The 17,420-nt window shown below is 41.6% G+C and overlaps 1 protein-coding gene across 1 annotated transcript; it reads right to left on the bottom strand.

Annotated features, from left to right (window-relative positions):
* Positions 1 to 3,637: 3,637 nt before the first annotated feature.
* On the bottom strand, positions 3,638 to 16,406 carry LOC119740123. The gene is made up of 3 exons (XM_038215329.1): positions 14,397 to 16,406; positions 5,266 to 7,341; positions 3,638 to 3,703 (listed from the first exon to the last, which is right to left on the bottom strand). The coding sequence occupies exons 1-3, from the start codon at positions 16,404 to 16,406 to the stop codon at positions 3,638 to 3,640; spliced, it is 4,152 nt and encodes a 1,383-aa protein (XP_038071257.1).
* Between the last annotated feature and the right edge of the window lie 1,014 nt (positions 16,407 to 17,420).

The raw sequence follows: 17,420 nt of genomic DNA on the forward strand, positions 1-17,420 counted from the left end.
TAACTTTTAATTTGTGCAGGTCCTACTTAAAGGCAATTTTTAATACTATATTCATTTTTATACTGCATTTTCCATGGCGTAAAGTTCAGGTGATGGGCTGAAAAATTATACGAAAATGACTATAAGTAGGCCCACCTATAACATAACCGAAAAGGGAGTTGGTCGAGCATAATATCTTTGCCTTCCACCTCTAAGACCGGGGTTTGAATCCGACCACGACTCACATGTGGATTAGATTTTAGATCACTTAATAATGATTCCAGGAATTTTCAATCCACATCAAATATGTTTCATCGTTTCTCTTTCTAGGCATTTTTAACCCTTGGTTGAAAGAGTGAACATAATTATGGTTGCACTAACTAAATTCAGCTGGCATTGACCTCGCATAGGCCTACGAGTACAAGTTGCTAATAATGTAAAATATATTTCTGAGGCTCTGAGTATCTCTCTGTCCTGTTAAACGGTGCGGACGACATTGATCTCAGGCATGCTTTAGCATAAGATCAGGACAACCAAACATCAACGAAGCTGACGGCACAAGCTGCAGATATTGCATGGTGATCAACTTTGACATAAAAACAGCGAACATGGATATCTGATGTAATGTACCTAGCTGTCAACAACAGGTCACAGAGTTCATCGCACTGGCATCACTGCAGATTGCAGACCGAAATGCCAGACAAGAGAAGTTATTGCTAGGATTGCCAAATCAACTGCTGCTATGGCAAGACTAAAGCTTGTTGACGATACCGCAAAATCGTAGTTTCGACCAAGCTTTGCTCCCTCTCTGGTTTTATCTGTGTTCGTTTATACGCTGCAAAATCGATGAGATAGAAAATTGCATCGCTGCATTCGATTGGAAATCTACAGGAAGCTGTTGAAAATACACTTGTCATTCCACGCAACAAATGACACAGAGTTCGTCACGACAGTGCATGCCTTGCCCTCATCAAGAAGAAAAATCCACAAAGTGTTGGACATCGAGCAAATGGATCCAAGACAAACCATTCTACAAGGGTGAGGGACGCCGGAAGTTCAGTTGTCTGAGATACTTGCTGGTGCAATAATACGAAAGACGGTATGGGATGGGCCCCATACAAGCTTTTACCAACGGCCGATGACAACTAATAAATTATGCTATGTTTATTGAGGTTACAGCCCGATAGTCCGAAGGTTCGATAGTCAGAAAGTTCTTCAGTCCGAAGGGTCATTAGTCCGAAGGTTCGTTCGTCCGAAGGTTCAATAGTCCGAAGATTCGATAATCCGAAGGCTCGATAGTCCGAAGGGCCCATTAGTCCGAAAATAGAATAAGGTTAATTAATCTGAAAGATCGTTAGTCCAAATAGACGATAGTTCGAAAGTCCGATCGTTCATAGTCCGAATAAATGATAAGGTCGATAGTCCGATACGGTACGGTTTGATAGTCCGAATTGACAATAAGGTTCGATAGTCCGATTGAGAATAAGGTTCGATAGCCCGAATGGGCAATACGGCTCGTCAGTATGACACTTCGGACTATCGGACCTTACTGTTGATTCGGACTATCGGACCTTATTGTCGATTTCGGACTATCGGACCTTATAGTCTTTTCGGACTATCGAACCTTATTGTCAATTCGAAATAATGAACCTTCGGACTATTGCATCAAATGTTCGGATTAACGAACCTTATTTCATTTTCGGACTAACGAACCCCCTCTTATGGAAATTTTGTGCATTCGGACTATCGAACTTTCGGACTAAAGAACCTTTGGACTATCGGGCGGCCCCCGTTTATTGATACTATTGACTCTGAAGCTTTTTCCATATTTCAAACTGCGGACACACCAACATTATTATAAAAAAATAGCAAACAAAACGGTTCGTGCTCCCGTCCATTACCAATGCACCATTGATGTTGTACTTCTTATAACCAAGTTATACGCACGCACGCATAAATTATTATATATAAATAGGTTTTGCCGGCCAAATTTCAGAGGACAAAAACGTGTTCATTTTTATCAAAGTTTCGTAATTCAAGATCGAATAGTGATTCTTTCCGATATTTCATCCAATTTCTTTTCGTACAAACATGGTTTTGCTCTAATATTATTCAAGTTCGTTATGGTCATTCTCTCCAGTTTATATGTTTTCAAGATTGCATTCTTAATTTGATTTCCTGCCATCTTTTGCAGTTAGTAATGGAATTGCTCCAGGGATAGGCGCAACCAGTCTCCACATTCCGAGTACGAGGGATCAGTCTACCGCGGTCTGTCCCTTCAAAAAAGGTAAACGATGGGCCCATTGAAAAATAACTAAGGAATGAGTTCCAATCATAAGAAGCAATCAGTCATATTATTTAGAATTATTAAACGTGGTCCAGTCAGGGCAACGCAAGGGTGTAGCTCTCATCTTCTACCGGGGAGGCGGGGCAGTGGCCACACAGCGCCAGAAATATTTTAGTCTTACGTACCATTGGTTCTGATCATTGCTGATGACAAGAAACGATACGTCCTCTTTCTTGCAAGTAGGCATATACATTTTGGCAGTAATTTACTGGGAGAGAAGTGGTCGAGTCCCATCCCATGATCTCAAAAATTGTGGAATTGACTTTGTTCTTCCGCCTATTTTTTCAATTTGTGTGATTTGTTTACGAAAACCCTTTATTTCTATTTTGAGCCCAAACCAAAAAAAGCCTAATACTTCAATTTAATTGAAAAACCTTTGCATTGATAGAAAAATACACAATTTATTTTCGGGATGAATTTGGCACGAGGAGAGCAGTTCACAGGCGTGACATGAATAACAAACGTTACCTGAGGTTAAGTATTGACATGATAGAGTGCGACGCCTTCACGTTCAAAATGGCCACTGTTCAGATAATATCAATTTTGCTGAAGGCCTTCAACAAACATGTCACGAGGCGCCCAAGGGTTCACAAGTACTTGCTCTCATAAACAAGGTCAAAACAATCTGATTTAAGCGATCTCTAAATCTTCAAACGTAGCTTGAAATCACGCACCTTTTATAGGGCAAAACAATCGTGCTCAGTGTAATGTTTAGCATGACACACTAAACAAACTATTGACAAATATTACGTATTTCGAATTATAACTCCACTTAAGTTCTTTTAATTTCGGGGGGAAACATCTCCGTAATTATTACCATTAGATTTTATACCGACATGTTTTCCAAGTTACTTAAACACTCATTTTGTTTCTCGAAGCTAGGACGAACCAGAATGATACATTCGCGAATTATACTGGACCAAATATGAAATATCTTGATGTAAATTCGAAATCGGAAATAACACTTGGGCCATCAGCCTTGGGGTTTGGTCGTTATCAAATGACGGGAATAATGGTCATTGTGATTTTTGGCAAGGTATGCACCCCTGTAGTTGGAAAATATGTGATAGCATTACAGCGGTGGCAGCTTTTTGGGTGCTATCACTTGTTTAAAAAAAAATGGCAGCCAAAACATGCTTGTACCATATATAATTAATCCAGTTCAAGGATATTGGTGGCCATTTTCGAACAAAAAAAATAAGTGATAACATCCATAAAATGCCACCGCTCACACTTCAAAGCTATCACACACCTTTCCATTCTAGATGTGCATACCTTGCCAAAAATCGCTATGAACATTGCTCTTTTCGATCATTTGATACCGCTGGCCCCATTTTTGGACCGAAGCTGATAGCCTAAATGAAGCCTAACGGCGTCCTGGAAAGAAATTTAAACATCGTTTAATGGAATTTGATACGAGCGTTATAGTAACTGGGAACATCTATATTAGCGCTCGCTCAAAATCTCATGGATAAATTGCATCTCATTAAAAAGTTCCTGCCGAGCCATCTATGAAAATGATCTGCCATGAATCATTTGACAATCTTTAATGGCCGTTATTTGCCACGATAAATTGCTCAGCGAAGTATCGGATGCCATCCATTACACTTGATCGGTGGTGATGCCACGCTTCGTCGATTCCATGTTTTATACTGATCAATCTACATGGAGCTCAAGCATGGTTGAAAAAGGGATAGTTGCGTATATAATACATGTGTATAAGCATGCAAAAAACACATGCTTTATACTTTGTGAATCTCGTACCGACTTCTTACCACTCGAACACCGATATAGCTAGTACAAGCACTGTCTTGTTGAATGGAATTTCTTCGTAATGTGAATTCGAATGTAAATTCAATATTTGGTTTTGCACTTCTATACTTGAATCAGCTTGTGTTGTGTATATACATGTAGTACTTGTATTTGTATATATATATTAATGTTCGTCGTACGTTTCAAAAATTCACTTTTCCTTATAAGGTTACCTTTACTGAACATTATTCATTGTAACATATGTTGGTCCCAATGGAAACCAGGTTTAAAACTGTTTGGGTATACCGTGGGTAAAGAAATGGAATAAATAAATAAAGTAAACATACCTTCGTAAGCACATTGCATACTTAATGATGTCTAAGAGCTTACGGGCAACAAAAATAACATGCTCACACGTGTGGGACTCGAACCAACGACCACATGCTTTGAACAGACGTCCTATCACGTCTGGAAGAAATGCCATCCTACGAAAGTGCTTGCTTGCGATACCCGCTGCTGTGCAAGACTCGCATCACTTGTGATTTCTTCTCGCAAGCCATGATGATGGGCAGCACTGAGAAAACTACCGTGTTTATGAAGTAAAGTCGGTGAATGGAAAACCTCAATATTGATAATATACACCTGTATAAAATGTGCTGGAATATATGTAAGAACATTCGGCAATGATGCAGTACGCAATCTGTGCAGTTGTTAAGAAAGATAAGTATGAAACCCGTCCAAAATCAATAAAGAAAACAAGATTTGTGAATGATTTATCGGGAATTTCTTATTAGCATACGATGCCTCATTTTCTGATTGACCCCTGTTTGCAAGCGATCTCATCTTGTTGATTTTACTTGGGTCAGATGACCAAATATTGAATGTTTAAATTTGTCGTTGCCAAAATAAGCCATGCATGTGTAGCCAAACAGAAAAGTTTATTCGGTTCTTAATTGGTAGTGCATGCAGCTACATTCTCTGGTATTGTCAATTTATTGTTTTTGGTTTATTTGAAGCAATAACAGCATAGTGTGAAAGTTAAAAAGTTAAAAATCATTCGCGCTAATTTCCCCCTCGGAGAAAAGAATTTCGGACGAATATTTGGATTAGCTTGTTGTTTGTCCTTATCTATTAATGGCTCGCTTTTTAAAATATATTTGCATGCTATTTGCCCTAACTAAAAATACCTGGATTGCAGTAAGCAGGACGACCAGCAGAACTTGGTCTCTGGGCCGGACAAAACGGGGAGGTTTTGTGGACTTCTTTCCCGCCTGGAAAATCCGGCAAATCCGGTTGACCTTCAGCAGAGTGGGAGCGTAGGTCAGCGTGAAGCCAAGGGACACCATAGCCTCACCCACTGCACAGGACGCCTCGGTTGGGTAGTCCAGGAACGGGAAGATGGTCAGGTAGGCTAGGAGGGTCCCAAGAAGGGTGACAAGACTAACCTCACGGCCAGTGGCCTTGATCAGAGGATGTTTACGGAAGATGAACATGCCGGTCAGGCTCACTAGGGCCAGCAAGACTCCCAGTCCACATAGGATCAGCAGGACTAGGATGATAGGATTCTTTAGATTGATAATAGTTGGGACGATGGGCTGACAGGTCGTGAAGTCCTCGCTGGGCCAGAAGTGGCTAGGACAAGGTATGCACTCGTTGTTAACCGCTTTCTCGTTCGGGACGCACTGACGACACGTCCAGCAGCATTTCTCCTCCTCTGGGACCTCAATGTAACCCGGTTGACATTCGTCTCGACAAACTGAGATCGGTGCTTTGGGTTTTATCCCCGGCCACTCGATCCTCTTGTCGTCAATTTTCAGGGAGTGTTGTTCAAAATGAGAGTCCCAGTGCCCGATGTCGTGCCAAACGATTTCCCCTTGCTGGTCTACCCCGACTGAACTGAGAAGATACGCGCCCGCTGGGTCCCCGTCCGAATCAAAATGAAACTCACCGTCCGGTCCTTGAAAGGTCACATTGCGGAGATATGGCAACAGGTCCCTACCAGTGACATTACGTGCCGTCAGAGTCACGCAATTGACCGTCATTTCAGGACACAGGTCACGCAGCATGTCGTCCAACGCGTAAGCAAAGGCATACACCGATTTGTAAATCGGCATCCAGGTTCCCGTGAATGAGATTGGACATGTAGAGATGTCTGAGCAGTTTTTGGCCGTCATCCATGTCTCTCTGAAAGCAGCAAACCAAGGGCTTAGCCCACTCTGCTTCAACACATCACTGAAGTACTCCTGAATCGCGGGAATTTTCTGGAAATCAAGCTTCACTTTAATACTGCCTTGAATCATACTTAGGATGTCGTATTGATGCAAATCTTGTCCGAAGGCATCACTGCAAAGCAGGGTCCGCTTTTCGCCAGGGTGTTCATTGTGGTATATCTGCAAAGCGGTGTACATGCCAACAAACTCGCCGAACATCACCAAAACTTTCGCGCGATGATGTGTAGTGATTTTCTGAACAATTTCTTGGATTTCAGAGGGGGCAGCGTTCTCTCTTACCACGATAGAAAACGCAATGCAGACTCCCTCTTTGTCTGCTAATGACAACAGCTCTTGAGTGCCAAGGATACCGTAAGTATTCAGCGAGTAGATCAGACCGACGTAGATCCAGTTGTAACGGACTAGGATGTCCATGATTGCCCTGGCTTGAAACCTGTCTGGTGGCACTGTACGCAGAAAGTACGGGAATCGATCTTTGTCGCTCAGCTCGTCACTGGTAGCGGAGTAAGAGATCATGGGCACACCGTACAGGTTGATGGGTTTGGCTGCTGCCAGACTGGAAGCACTCTGTGCAGTGCCGATGATTCCGATCAAATTACCGGTAGCTGGTGGTCGGTGACGTCCCGTCACTCGGAAAACTGGGTCATCATGGGAGTAGCTACTCAAAAGAGACAGAACGGATAACAGTGTCATGTCTTCGTTGTAACATGTCTCCCTGATGTCGAACCCCAGCGTCAGGTTTGGTAGCAGGTCTGATCGCTCGTTCACCTGACGAACAGTGAACACAATCGTCTCGGCAGCCTCCACCGATGTCCGCCCCAACGGCCCCTGACAGGATGAACCAAAGTGGAACGGGACCATCCCGCCCAGGGTAACGTCACCTTCCACGGTGAAGTTAACCAGAACCGGCGGTGGAACCTGTCCAGTAGCGCAAAGTACGAGTCCGGCAAACGCAAACACAAACATTTTGCGGCACGTTTTCACAATGACGGTGTAACAACGATCTCCACCGTACGACGATACGCATCGTTTCTGACTCAAAAACAGAATAATCCGTCTATATATCTCCAGCAAGTATAGGCTGTGTCGTTATTATCATAATATAGGCCTAGCAATGCGAGATTGAAAGAAGGCGGAGTCAAGAATCTTAACATCTTGAATTTTGTACCGTTTCGGTGTATGCCATGGAACACAATGCACAAATCAAAACGAACAAGATGTGACGGCTTGGGTGGACGTACGTATGTATGCATGGCACTGCAAAGCAAAATCATTTTCAATCGCGCCTATTCCTTTTAACCGCAATCGAATTAAACACCCCTTCTACAACTTTTCTCCGGCCAAACATTTGCTTTGCAGATGTTTCAACCTAAAAATAACAGGCAGGATGTCCAATTATGTGAATTATTTGCCAACTGTGAGGAATGGACTTTTACTTAATACCTTAATACCAATTGCCATTTTGTCATAACAAGCGGGATCACGATTTCGACCCTTTTCTTAGACTCCTCTGAGATCAGCAGTTTACGGACAACTGAGATAGTGTTTAGACAAAGAAGTTGGGAAGAAAAGGTTAAAATACTAATAATAATAACAGGTACTTATATAGCGCTTTTAACTAAGATCAAAGCGCTTTTACATTATTAATACCCTGATGGTTTCAGGACTTCATCCATCGAATGAGTTGTAAAGCTGCATGAACATTCATTTCCATACAAAAATATACTTATCAGTTGTCAACAAGGGACACTAACGTCTCTCTCGTTTTTTTATGCTTCAATAAAACAATTAGACTTCTTTCAAGGTGACCACAGTCTTTATTTATCAAATTACGTGAAAGGTCGAAATCGTCTGGTTGAATTTGTTTCGCATGTGTGCATCGTAAGGGTGCGTAGACGACCTTTATAGTAGCTAACAATGGAAAGTAAGTCACAACGTTATCAAATGACACTTATTTCGTCAGTGACAAAGACGAGGAATTTCACTGGATAGGCCTAGAATGTCTTAGGAACAATTTCACTTCTCAACAACTGTACTGGAGAATTGTGTGGGTAAAATACGAAACGTGGGAACGGGAAAATGGATGGTAGCATTGAAAACGAATGTGTATCTAAGTTGATTGGAAATGGCATGGAAATGAGAAGTGTATTGGCTGGTAAGAATTTGGACCATCGGGACGGCACTCTTGCAAATTAGCTGAGCGATACACACCAAGTATAATAGCCAATGTCAATTTATATACTTACATTAGTTGCTTTGAATAAATCAGGTACGTACTGGGGCAACAACCTGTTTCCAACCAGATTAGCTTGGGGACTTTGGAATCGAAGTATACTTCCAGATACTCTGCTCTCGTTCAATAATAACAATTTGGAATAATAAGGTATGGATTTTGACAACCTCCTTGGAAGATGAAACAATAAAGGACTCGATCAACGGTGGCAGGAAAAGATCTCACGTTCAGGCTTAAGACATCGCTAAAATAATGTAAGAATAATTATGGGGAGTACAATCATAGCGAGCTGCTACCGCCAAAGCTTTAATTTAAGCCCTTATCTTAATGATTCCGCGAAGCTAAGTTTCGAATTACAATGTATAGTGAAATACAGCGCGTCCACACATCCGTGTTTCGGGGTAGTTATGGGGTACCACAATTGTCCACTTGACTTCCCTTCTTTTATTCTCCTTTGTTCCTATTGAAATCTCAAACTCCCTAGCGTTTTACTTATGGGGTACTGAGATTTCTAAAGACCGACTTGTAGGGTACCATATTGTCCCTATTGCTGCCCTTTGTTCCCGCCGGGAACTTCCCGGTGCCCCATAAGCATGATAAGTCAGCATACGTATAAACCAAAATGCCGACAACATTGTTTGCGAGGCTTTAGCATCGCCGCGGAAACACGTACCTCCATTATTTTTATATCATTTTAAAGCTTGGCATCTTATAACATTATCCCTGGTAAGTTTTGGGTTGATTTTCAAACGGGTTTTGAAATTATGTGTTCAAATAAAGGCATGTCAAAAACAAACTCAACCGATTTCAAGAAAAACCAACCATGCGCATTTGTTTCTCGCTTATATTCATGATGTGACGATCTCGATGCCTTTTACCTTCTGTGTTTCCTATTCTTTTCGATCCACGTGGACCACACCTTAAATGAATTCACAATATCGTTCATCGATTCAACTTCAATTTTGAAATTCACGTGCAAGTTCAAAAAGCGCGCTCAAAGTGTGACTCGAGTTTGCAACTGATGTACCGCATCATCGATTTTCCTTGCAATCGGTTGAGTTTGTTTTCGACATGCCTTAATATTTCAACACAAAATAAGTTTTAAAATCTTTTAAATATTAAACCGTTGATAGGAATAAAGTTAAGATTCCAAGCTTTAAAATTGTATAAAAATATTGGCGGTTTGTGTTCCCACGCCGACGCTAGAGCCCCGCAAAAAAAAGTATTTTGGGACGCGCTGTATAGAAATTAATGACAAAGCCTTTGGACCTTTGTTTTTTTAGAAAGAAGGAGGCGAGGTACGTGATTTTTTGGAACTACATAGGACTGGTTAGAAGGGTCAGACGTGACCAAAGTGTCTTTAGGTTTAGGTAATTTGTAATATTGATGTATTTTGGTTAATAAGTTGATCGTGGAAACGTGATTGCACAAGATATGCCTCGATAAACGTAAAACCTTCGCAGTGGATACCAGTGTCATGGACCTGTTCGTGTTCACAAAGCTATTTTGCTTGAAAACGAGATCAGCAAATAATAACCTGTATGCATGTAAACCATAAAGAACATCAACGATTGGAAATACTTTAAGAAAACGGATAGTTCTGGGTATAAGATCCCAATTGCGAAAAACGTTTTGCTATATATTCTTATTTTCGATCCTGCAATAGCAAGTATAATGTATTTATATCATGTGCTTGGTAATTCTATTTCCAAAATGTCGGCCTATATTACGTGCTTTAACGTTCTTTGTTAAATATTACGTCCAATTCTCCTTTTTCTATTTTGCTCATATTAAGTGTAATCCGGCATGGTGGTTGGTAAAATTATAACTTGAATACAACTTTGAAAAAAAAAACATGTGTTTTCCGATGTCACGCCACGCGTCGATTCCATCTGTACCCTAGACACCAAATACAAAAGTAATCACTAATTTAATATAACATGAAATGGCCAGGCAACAGACTATTCCGTACCTTGGTTGCGTTAGTACCGGCAGCTCACCAGGATCGACCAGGCCCGGATTACCCAATAGGCACAGTACAGGCGCTGTGTCTAGGGTCTACGAAAAATTTGGGGCCTACGAAAAATTCGGGGCCTACGAAAATACCGCAATGTGCCATAAAACACATATGGAAAACAAGGCCTATACCACACCACACCCGTGCGCACAGAACAGTTTTTAAAACTGAGTTCTATAGGTCTCTCTCAGAATTTTTGATTTCACCAACTGACGCTGTACAGCATGTAGACGTACATGCCGGCCCTCTACAATTTACGTGTAAACAGCCATGTGGTTGCGAAGGGCGATTTCTAAAGGTTATACGTAACACTTTATTTTGAATGAAACTACATGTTCACAGACATGTTCATGTTGGCGGGTGAAATCTTTGAAAATTAATTTCTCCTGCTTGGAAGACCGTATCTTCATGCAACTTTCAGGGTTTATTTCCCTTATAATAATCCAAGTATGTGCTAAAACTCGTTGTGATATGTTTATTATTTTTCGTTGCAATTGGAAAAATAGGCCTGGCTACGTGCATTTTTGAAAGTTGTAACACTGGCGTTTGCAATATCTGTCAACATTTTCAAGCCTCACGGAGCTTAATAAGTTCCTATCCATTATGGTGTGCAGTAAAACTTGGAGAAAAGCCTCCTTCACGAGTTATTAATTGATAAATATCACCCTTTTTGCCGGCTTCCATTGGTCGATACCGAGACCCACGCCAAAACACGCTGAGTGACGCTAATGAATATGCTATTCTACCATACGTTATTGGCGTGGCCGACATCGGTCAACCATACCGCCTAAGGCGCTTTGCTGAACAATGTACGTAGGTTGGGTTGGCAGAAAATCCTCCTCGGAATTTTCCATGGAGATAGTTCTGGTTGTAACACTAGCGGCTGCAACGACAGATTAAGCTGAAATTTGGAATATAGTTAGACGATATAAGTGTTCAACTAATCGTGCAATAACAATTTGGAAAAATTCCTATAAATTTATATAAATACATAGATTCAGGGAAGTTTTCGAACAGTTTCTTCCCGACTTGAAGGTCAGCTTTACCAGTAACCAGTTCAGTTGAGGTTTCGGCATCGATGACGACGATTTTTTTTCACTGACTTGAAGTTTAGAATTTCTTCTTCGGTTATAATTTAACATTTAAATCATACTGAGCATAATTATTTTCTGAGAAACACAACAGTGAAAATGCCATTTTGGGGGTTTTCACGAATTTCACTGCTCTGTTACAGCGTCAAAGTGCGTAATCGGATTAGCTTTGCTTAACAACCGGCACGCTTTGGCGATCGCAACCGCACGGCTGATAGAGCAAAGAACAGAACGATGCAGATATAATCCTATTACAAAACACAGCATTTGGGAGGTTCCTTCTTGTTGATTCTAATCTCAAACTATGACAGCTTTGCACTGATGGAAGCCCTTCAGCACGATCGACGATGATTAACTCCGAAGCTTGAGGTATCGACTATCTTGCCCAATGTGAGCATCACTGTGTTATATTTTTAACATTTTGTCCTTCTTTCCTTGAGGATATAAGTCTGATTTTGAAGTGGAGCTGCTGACGTGTAACGGTGTATCTATAATTATATTGAGGTATTTAAAATTGTCACAGACTTTTTTAGGGTCATGGCTTTGTTTTTGAAAGATAGTGCTTAAGTGTGTGAAATCTCGTGGAAATTTGTAGTTGAACGTTGACCTTTTGGCTTTTCGCATTTTTTGTAACAATTTGAAGTCATACACAGGCTGCTGTGATTGTAAAAAAAACCCGATTCTTTAATTTATTTCGCTTTTCAGCTGCTTGAGTCATTTACCATTTCCGATTTATGTCAAATTTAAAACATAATTCCAACGATTACAAGCATTTCTGTCTGCCTCCAGCTTTTAAATGCCTCAGCTCCGACCCTAAGAGTTTTATTGTCTCTGTTTCGCATTTTTTTTAAAATTTATTTAATGAAACCAACAGCTATTAACCGCCACTTACAGGTATCAAATTAATATTAAAATATAGTAATTTAGAAACTATTTTAAATTCTAAAATCCTTACAATTCTTAATATTCGTCAACAATACAACATAAATACAGTTGTCGGAAAAGTAATACATGAAAAGAAATGTCCAAAAAACAACCCCCCCCCAAAAAAAAAACCCACCCCAACACCCCCACAAACTACCAACTAACAAACTGACAAACTAACAAACTAACAAACTGACAAACTAACAAACTTACAAACTACAAACTGACCAACTGACAAACTGACGAACTAACAAACTGACAAACTGCTGGTTTTGGGGTTTTTTTTTGTTTTTGTTTTTTTAACTAAAACACCAGCATTTAAACACCACTGCCCTTCCTTTGTGCTTTTTATCAAGAATTGGGGTCAGTTTTGTTTGGACCATGGCATGAGTAATAACAATATTTATGAGGTGACAGATGGAATGTTCCATTCCACGAGGCGAAGCTGCGCCGGCACAAACGATGTCACGTGGTACGTCACTAGCCCGTGATTCAGCCCGCGATTCGGCCCACAATTTGATGGATTGAACCCCGAATCACAGTGGAATCACACAGGATTTTTTTTCACTCGTGCGGAAAGGAGCCCTGCTAATTTCCCTGGACATCGTGCGCACGGCACGAAAACGTTATTTTTATATTTATTTTGTGCATTAAAAAACAGAAATTATACTGGATAGTATATATATATATATTACTTACGACGATTTTAATGGCTTCTCTCGAGAAAAAAAAATCCTGCACAAATTGAGAGAATTGACCCGAATTTTGGACCCCTGTACACTTTCGATGGACTCGCTTAGCTTCCGCGCCTCATGGCCCTTATTGCATACATTATAATTTTTGGGTGAAAATGTCTACTGTGTGCGTGTGAATCATTCAGTATTTGTTTTATCAAATCCACGTCATCTGATTGGTCAGAGCCACCAAAGGTGTGACCGTGCAATGGAACTGCTATTTTCGCCGTTCGATTGGATTGGCACAAATATTTCAATGACACCAATCGACTGACGGAGATTTGTTCAGGCTTTTTATAATGTCAAATTGCGTCTGCTTCGAACACGGCGCCTCGACAAGTCAGAACGTTTCCAGTCCCCCCCCCCCCCCGGACCTTTTTGATTTTGCGGCGGTCGGCTGACCGGAGACAAATATCAATTGCTTCCTTTCCAGCACGTAGTGGGCATTCTGTAAGTTTGTTGTCAACCCCCTCTCAAATTGGTCGTGCCCACACAGACCCACAACTACAGATACGCTATACTCAGTGAAATGCCGATCGGGAGGAAGAGAACTGATATTGAAGAAGCGTAATGAATTTAGGTCTCTCTATATCTAGGTGTCCAATTGAACCACATACTTCATACCAATAATTAAAAACATGGGTATAACACACACACAAATAAAAAAATAAAATCCCTCGAAATCAGCCGGAGTTCAGTTACAAATCGGATCAAACCGGATCAAAGTTTGCCAATTGGAAGCGTGAATACTCGCACTGGCACTCCTTCACGTTTGCGTTGACGCAGAGTGTGAAATTGTCATTGTACTCTCTCTAAAACTGTCTTACCATTTCTGACGGTGTTCGTCTGCGTGTTGCTATACTGAGATCAAGTTAACAGTAAACAGCCATTGCTTTGCTTGTGAAACTAATAGCTGGTCGAAAAAACTTGTATTTTTTAACCATCAAATCAAATATGACAAGTTATCGACTATGCCTATTTCAGGCCTACGTTTTTTTTCAACAGAAGGCACACTTGGGCCTATATACATAAGCTATAATGCAGGTTATTTTTTTACCAAGAACAAAGAGAAGCCATAGCTTCCTTACCTGTATGAGAACGATAATCGATGCTATGAAGATCTGCTCCTTTGGTCGAGCCAGCCGAGGGCATTTAGTCGACCTTCTACCGGCTTGAAACACTCGATGGATACGGTTGACTTTGAGTAACGTGGGTGCGTAAGTCATGGTGAAGCAGAGGGAGACTAGTGCCTCCGCTGCCGCACACGTGTGGTCAGAAGGCGGAAGCAGTAACGGTAAGGGAACAAGACAGGCCGAGATCGTTCCCACGATGGACACGGTACCGAGCTCACGACTGCTAGCCTTGATCAAGGAGTGATGGCGATAGTAGCATAGACCGGCAAAACTCAGCCCTGCTAGGGCGATTCCAGTACTGCAGAGAACTAGGATAACGACGATGATGACTTCATATGTAGCCACGCTAGCCGGGACGATGGGCTCACAGGCAGAACGATTTGTGCTGGGCCAGTGGGTTCTCTTGCACTGCTCGCATGCATTATCCACCACGATAGCATCTTTGTAACAAGTTTGGCAACCCCAAGAGCATTTCTCTTGAAGAGGAACCGCAATTTGACCGGGGAGACATTCCTGCTTGCAATGGGACTGCGGCGTCCCGTCTGGCCAAAGAATAGCTGCATCCACCATTGAAAGTTTCTGCGTCCGGTGCGAGTCCCATAGTCCCACATCTTGCCATTCTATCTTGTTATTTTCTTCTAAGAGACCCTTGATTGTATACGCCCCCTCCGCATTTCCGTTAGCGTCGAACTCGAACGGTCCTCCTACGCCTTCAAACTGCACATTGAACAGATACGGCAAAAGATCTTGTCCACTGATATTGTGTAAGCGGTGTGAACAATCAGTGGTTCTACTACTACACCGTTGTCGTATTAAATCGTCCAGAGCATAGGCAAAGGCGTACACTGCGTGATAAATAGTACTCTCAATCATAGCGTATTGAGGGAGGGAACACAGTGTCAAATTCACACATTCGTTACTTTTCATTATAAAGTCTTTCAACTCATTGTACCAGGGGCTAACCTGTGATGCAGCTTCCAAACTTTTAAAGTAGTCTTGAAATTCGGGTACATAACTGCGATGCTGCTCCAGACGCAAACTTCCCTTCGTCATGTTACCTAGATAGACCTCAGAGAGTTTCCGTCCGTGAATACCGTCACTGCAGATCAACGTAACCCTGTAACCTGGCTTACGACATTCCAGTTCTTCAAGTATATCGTACATCTCCTCTCCACCAAAAATAATAATGACATGCACAATTTCAAATTCATCAATCTTAGAAAGCAACTCTGCGATCTCTGACTGTGTAGGCTTGCTTCCAGTCACAGACTTAGAAAAGACGACACACATTTCTTTTTCGTCCGCAAGTTTAAGCAATTCCTGTGATCCGCGTATGCCGTAAGCATCTGATGTGTACAGAACGCCAATGCAAGTCCAGCCGAATTTCTCCAAAATGTCTACCATGGCCCTGGCTTGCAACTTGTCCGGGGGAATGGTCCGGAGGAAATTTGGAAATCTGGCTTTGTCACTCAATTCGTCGCTCGTCGCATAATGCGAAATCATCGGCAAATCAAACAGGTGGGCCGTCTTGGCGTTAAATATGCTGGTCGTGCTCCGAGAAGTGCCAACTACACCTAGCAGCGTGCCAAAGTTCTTCTGGTCAGGAGGGGGAAGGGTAAGGCCATTCTGAGACTCAAAGTACTTACCAAGAAGAGACAACAGGGACCAGAGGGCGGCATCTTCTTGGTAGCAGCTTTCCTTGATGTCGAATCCAAGGGTGAGATTTGGCAAGATGTCCGATCGGTTGTTGATCTGTTCGACAGTGTACACAAGCGTCTCTACGATTTCAACCTGACGGAATGTCAATCCTGACCGGCAGGAGTCGTCAAAATGAAAAGCCAACACGGCACCGATGATGAGATCTCCTGGACGGGTATAATTGACCAGGACAGCGGGTGGTACAGCTCCGAGTCCCCGGAAGAACACGGAGACAAGAACCAAGGAGGAGATCACTGTCATCAACATGTTGCTGCCTTAATAGTCAGTTTTCACTGATTCTCCATCGTCTCTTGACACTCTACAGCAAACTGTATCGATGTTTATCGTTTGACTATAGCCATATCTAACGTGCTAATTCACAAGCGAGGTATATTAAATATTAACTACTCCTTTGAGGCATAGTGTCCCCGCACTCCCCGCGGTGCATAATATCTGCACATCAGCTATCTTAGAGTACCTTTGACGTTCTCACTCTGTGTGTTCGGGGAGAGTTTGCTTTAATGTGATAAATTGTTGAAATGCAAAACCGTAGGCCTATGTGAGTTTGTCAAAACACGAGGTAAATGGTAATGCTTTAAATCATGTATTTCCAAAACCAGAAGTTTACTATTTAATTTGCACAACAAAGTGGTTTTCATGTTTCGATTGGGTCTTGTCATTATCACATCTCTTTCTTTCTGTTTTCAACTCCGTCGATGTACGTTGACTTTGCGTTCGTGTTGACCTATTTTTTTTAAGTGCGTGCGGCAGAAATAGGTTCTAAAAATAGATTGTGGATATGTTTGTATTGGATGCTCAAGATTGGCTGACACAAACACATGGTTTTGGGGGAAGGGGCTAATTGGACTATTTTATATGCACGTATTTCATGACGAAGTTATATTCTTTGGATTTATTGATTTGAAATGATTGTTATGGCGGGTCAAAGTATTTTATTAATAAAAATAAACACCTGCAATTGATTTAAAAAGATCGGCATATGCCCCTTCTTTTGTTGATTGTATGCTGCATTAGGGGAACAATGATCGACCAACTGTTTGTATCACGATACAGTTAATGTAATGATTTGACGTCGACAACATACCGCAGTCGAATATTAGTGGGAAAAAAGGTTTTGGTGCCCAAAAAGGTTAAAATTAGCAATGACTGTAATCTACTTTCCCGGTACACGTGTACGTTAACATTAATTTAGAACTGAAGCTGACGGTAACCGACTTTTTTTATTACTAAATACATGTACCACGTTCCGAATTCCACCCA

The sequence above is a fragment of the Patiria miniata genome, unplaced genomic scaffold (genome assembly GCF_015706575.1).
Source record: "Patiria miniata isolate m_02_andy unplaced genomic scaffold, ASM1570657v1 HiC_scaffold_4, whole genome shotgun sequence".
In the NCBI taxonomy this organism is placed as follows: Eukaryota; Metazoa; Echinodermata; class Asteroidea; order Valvatida; family Asterinidae; genus Patiria; species Patiria miniata.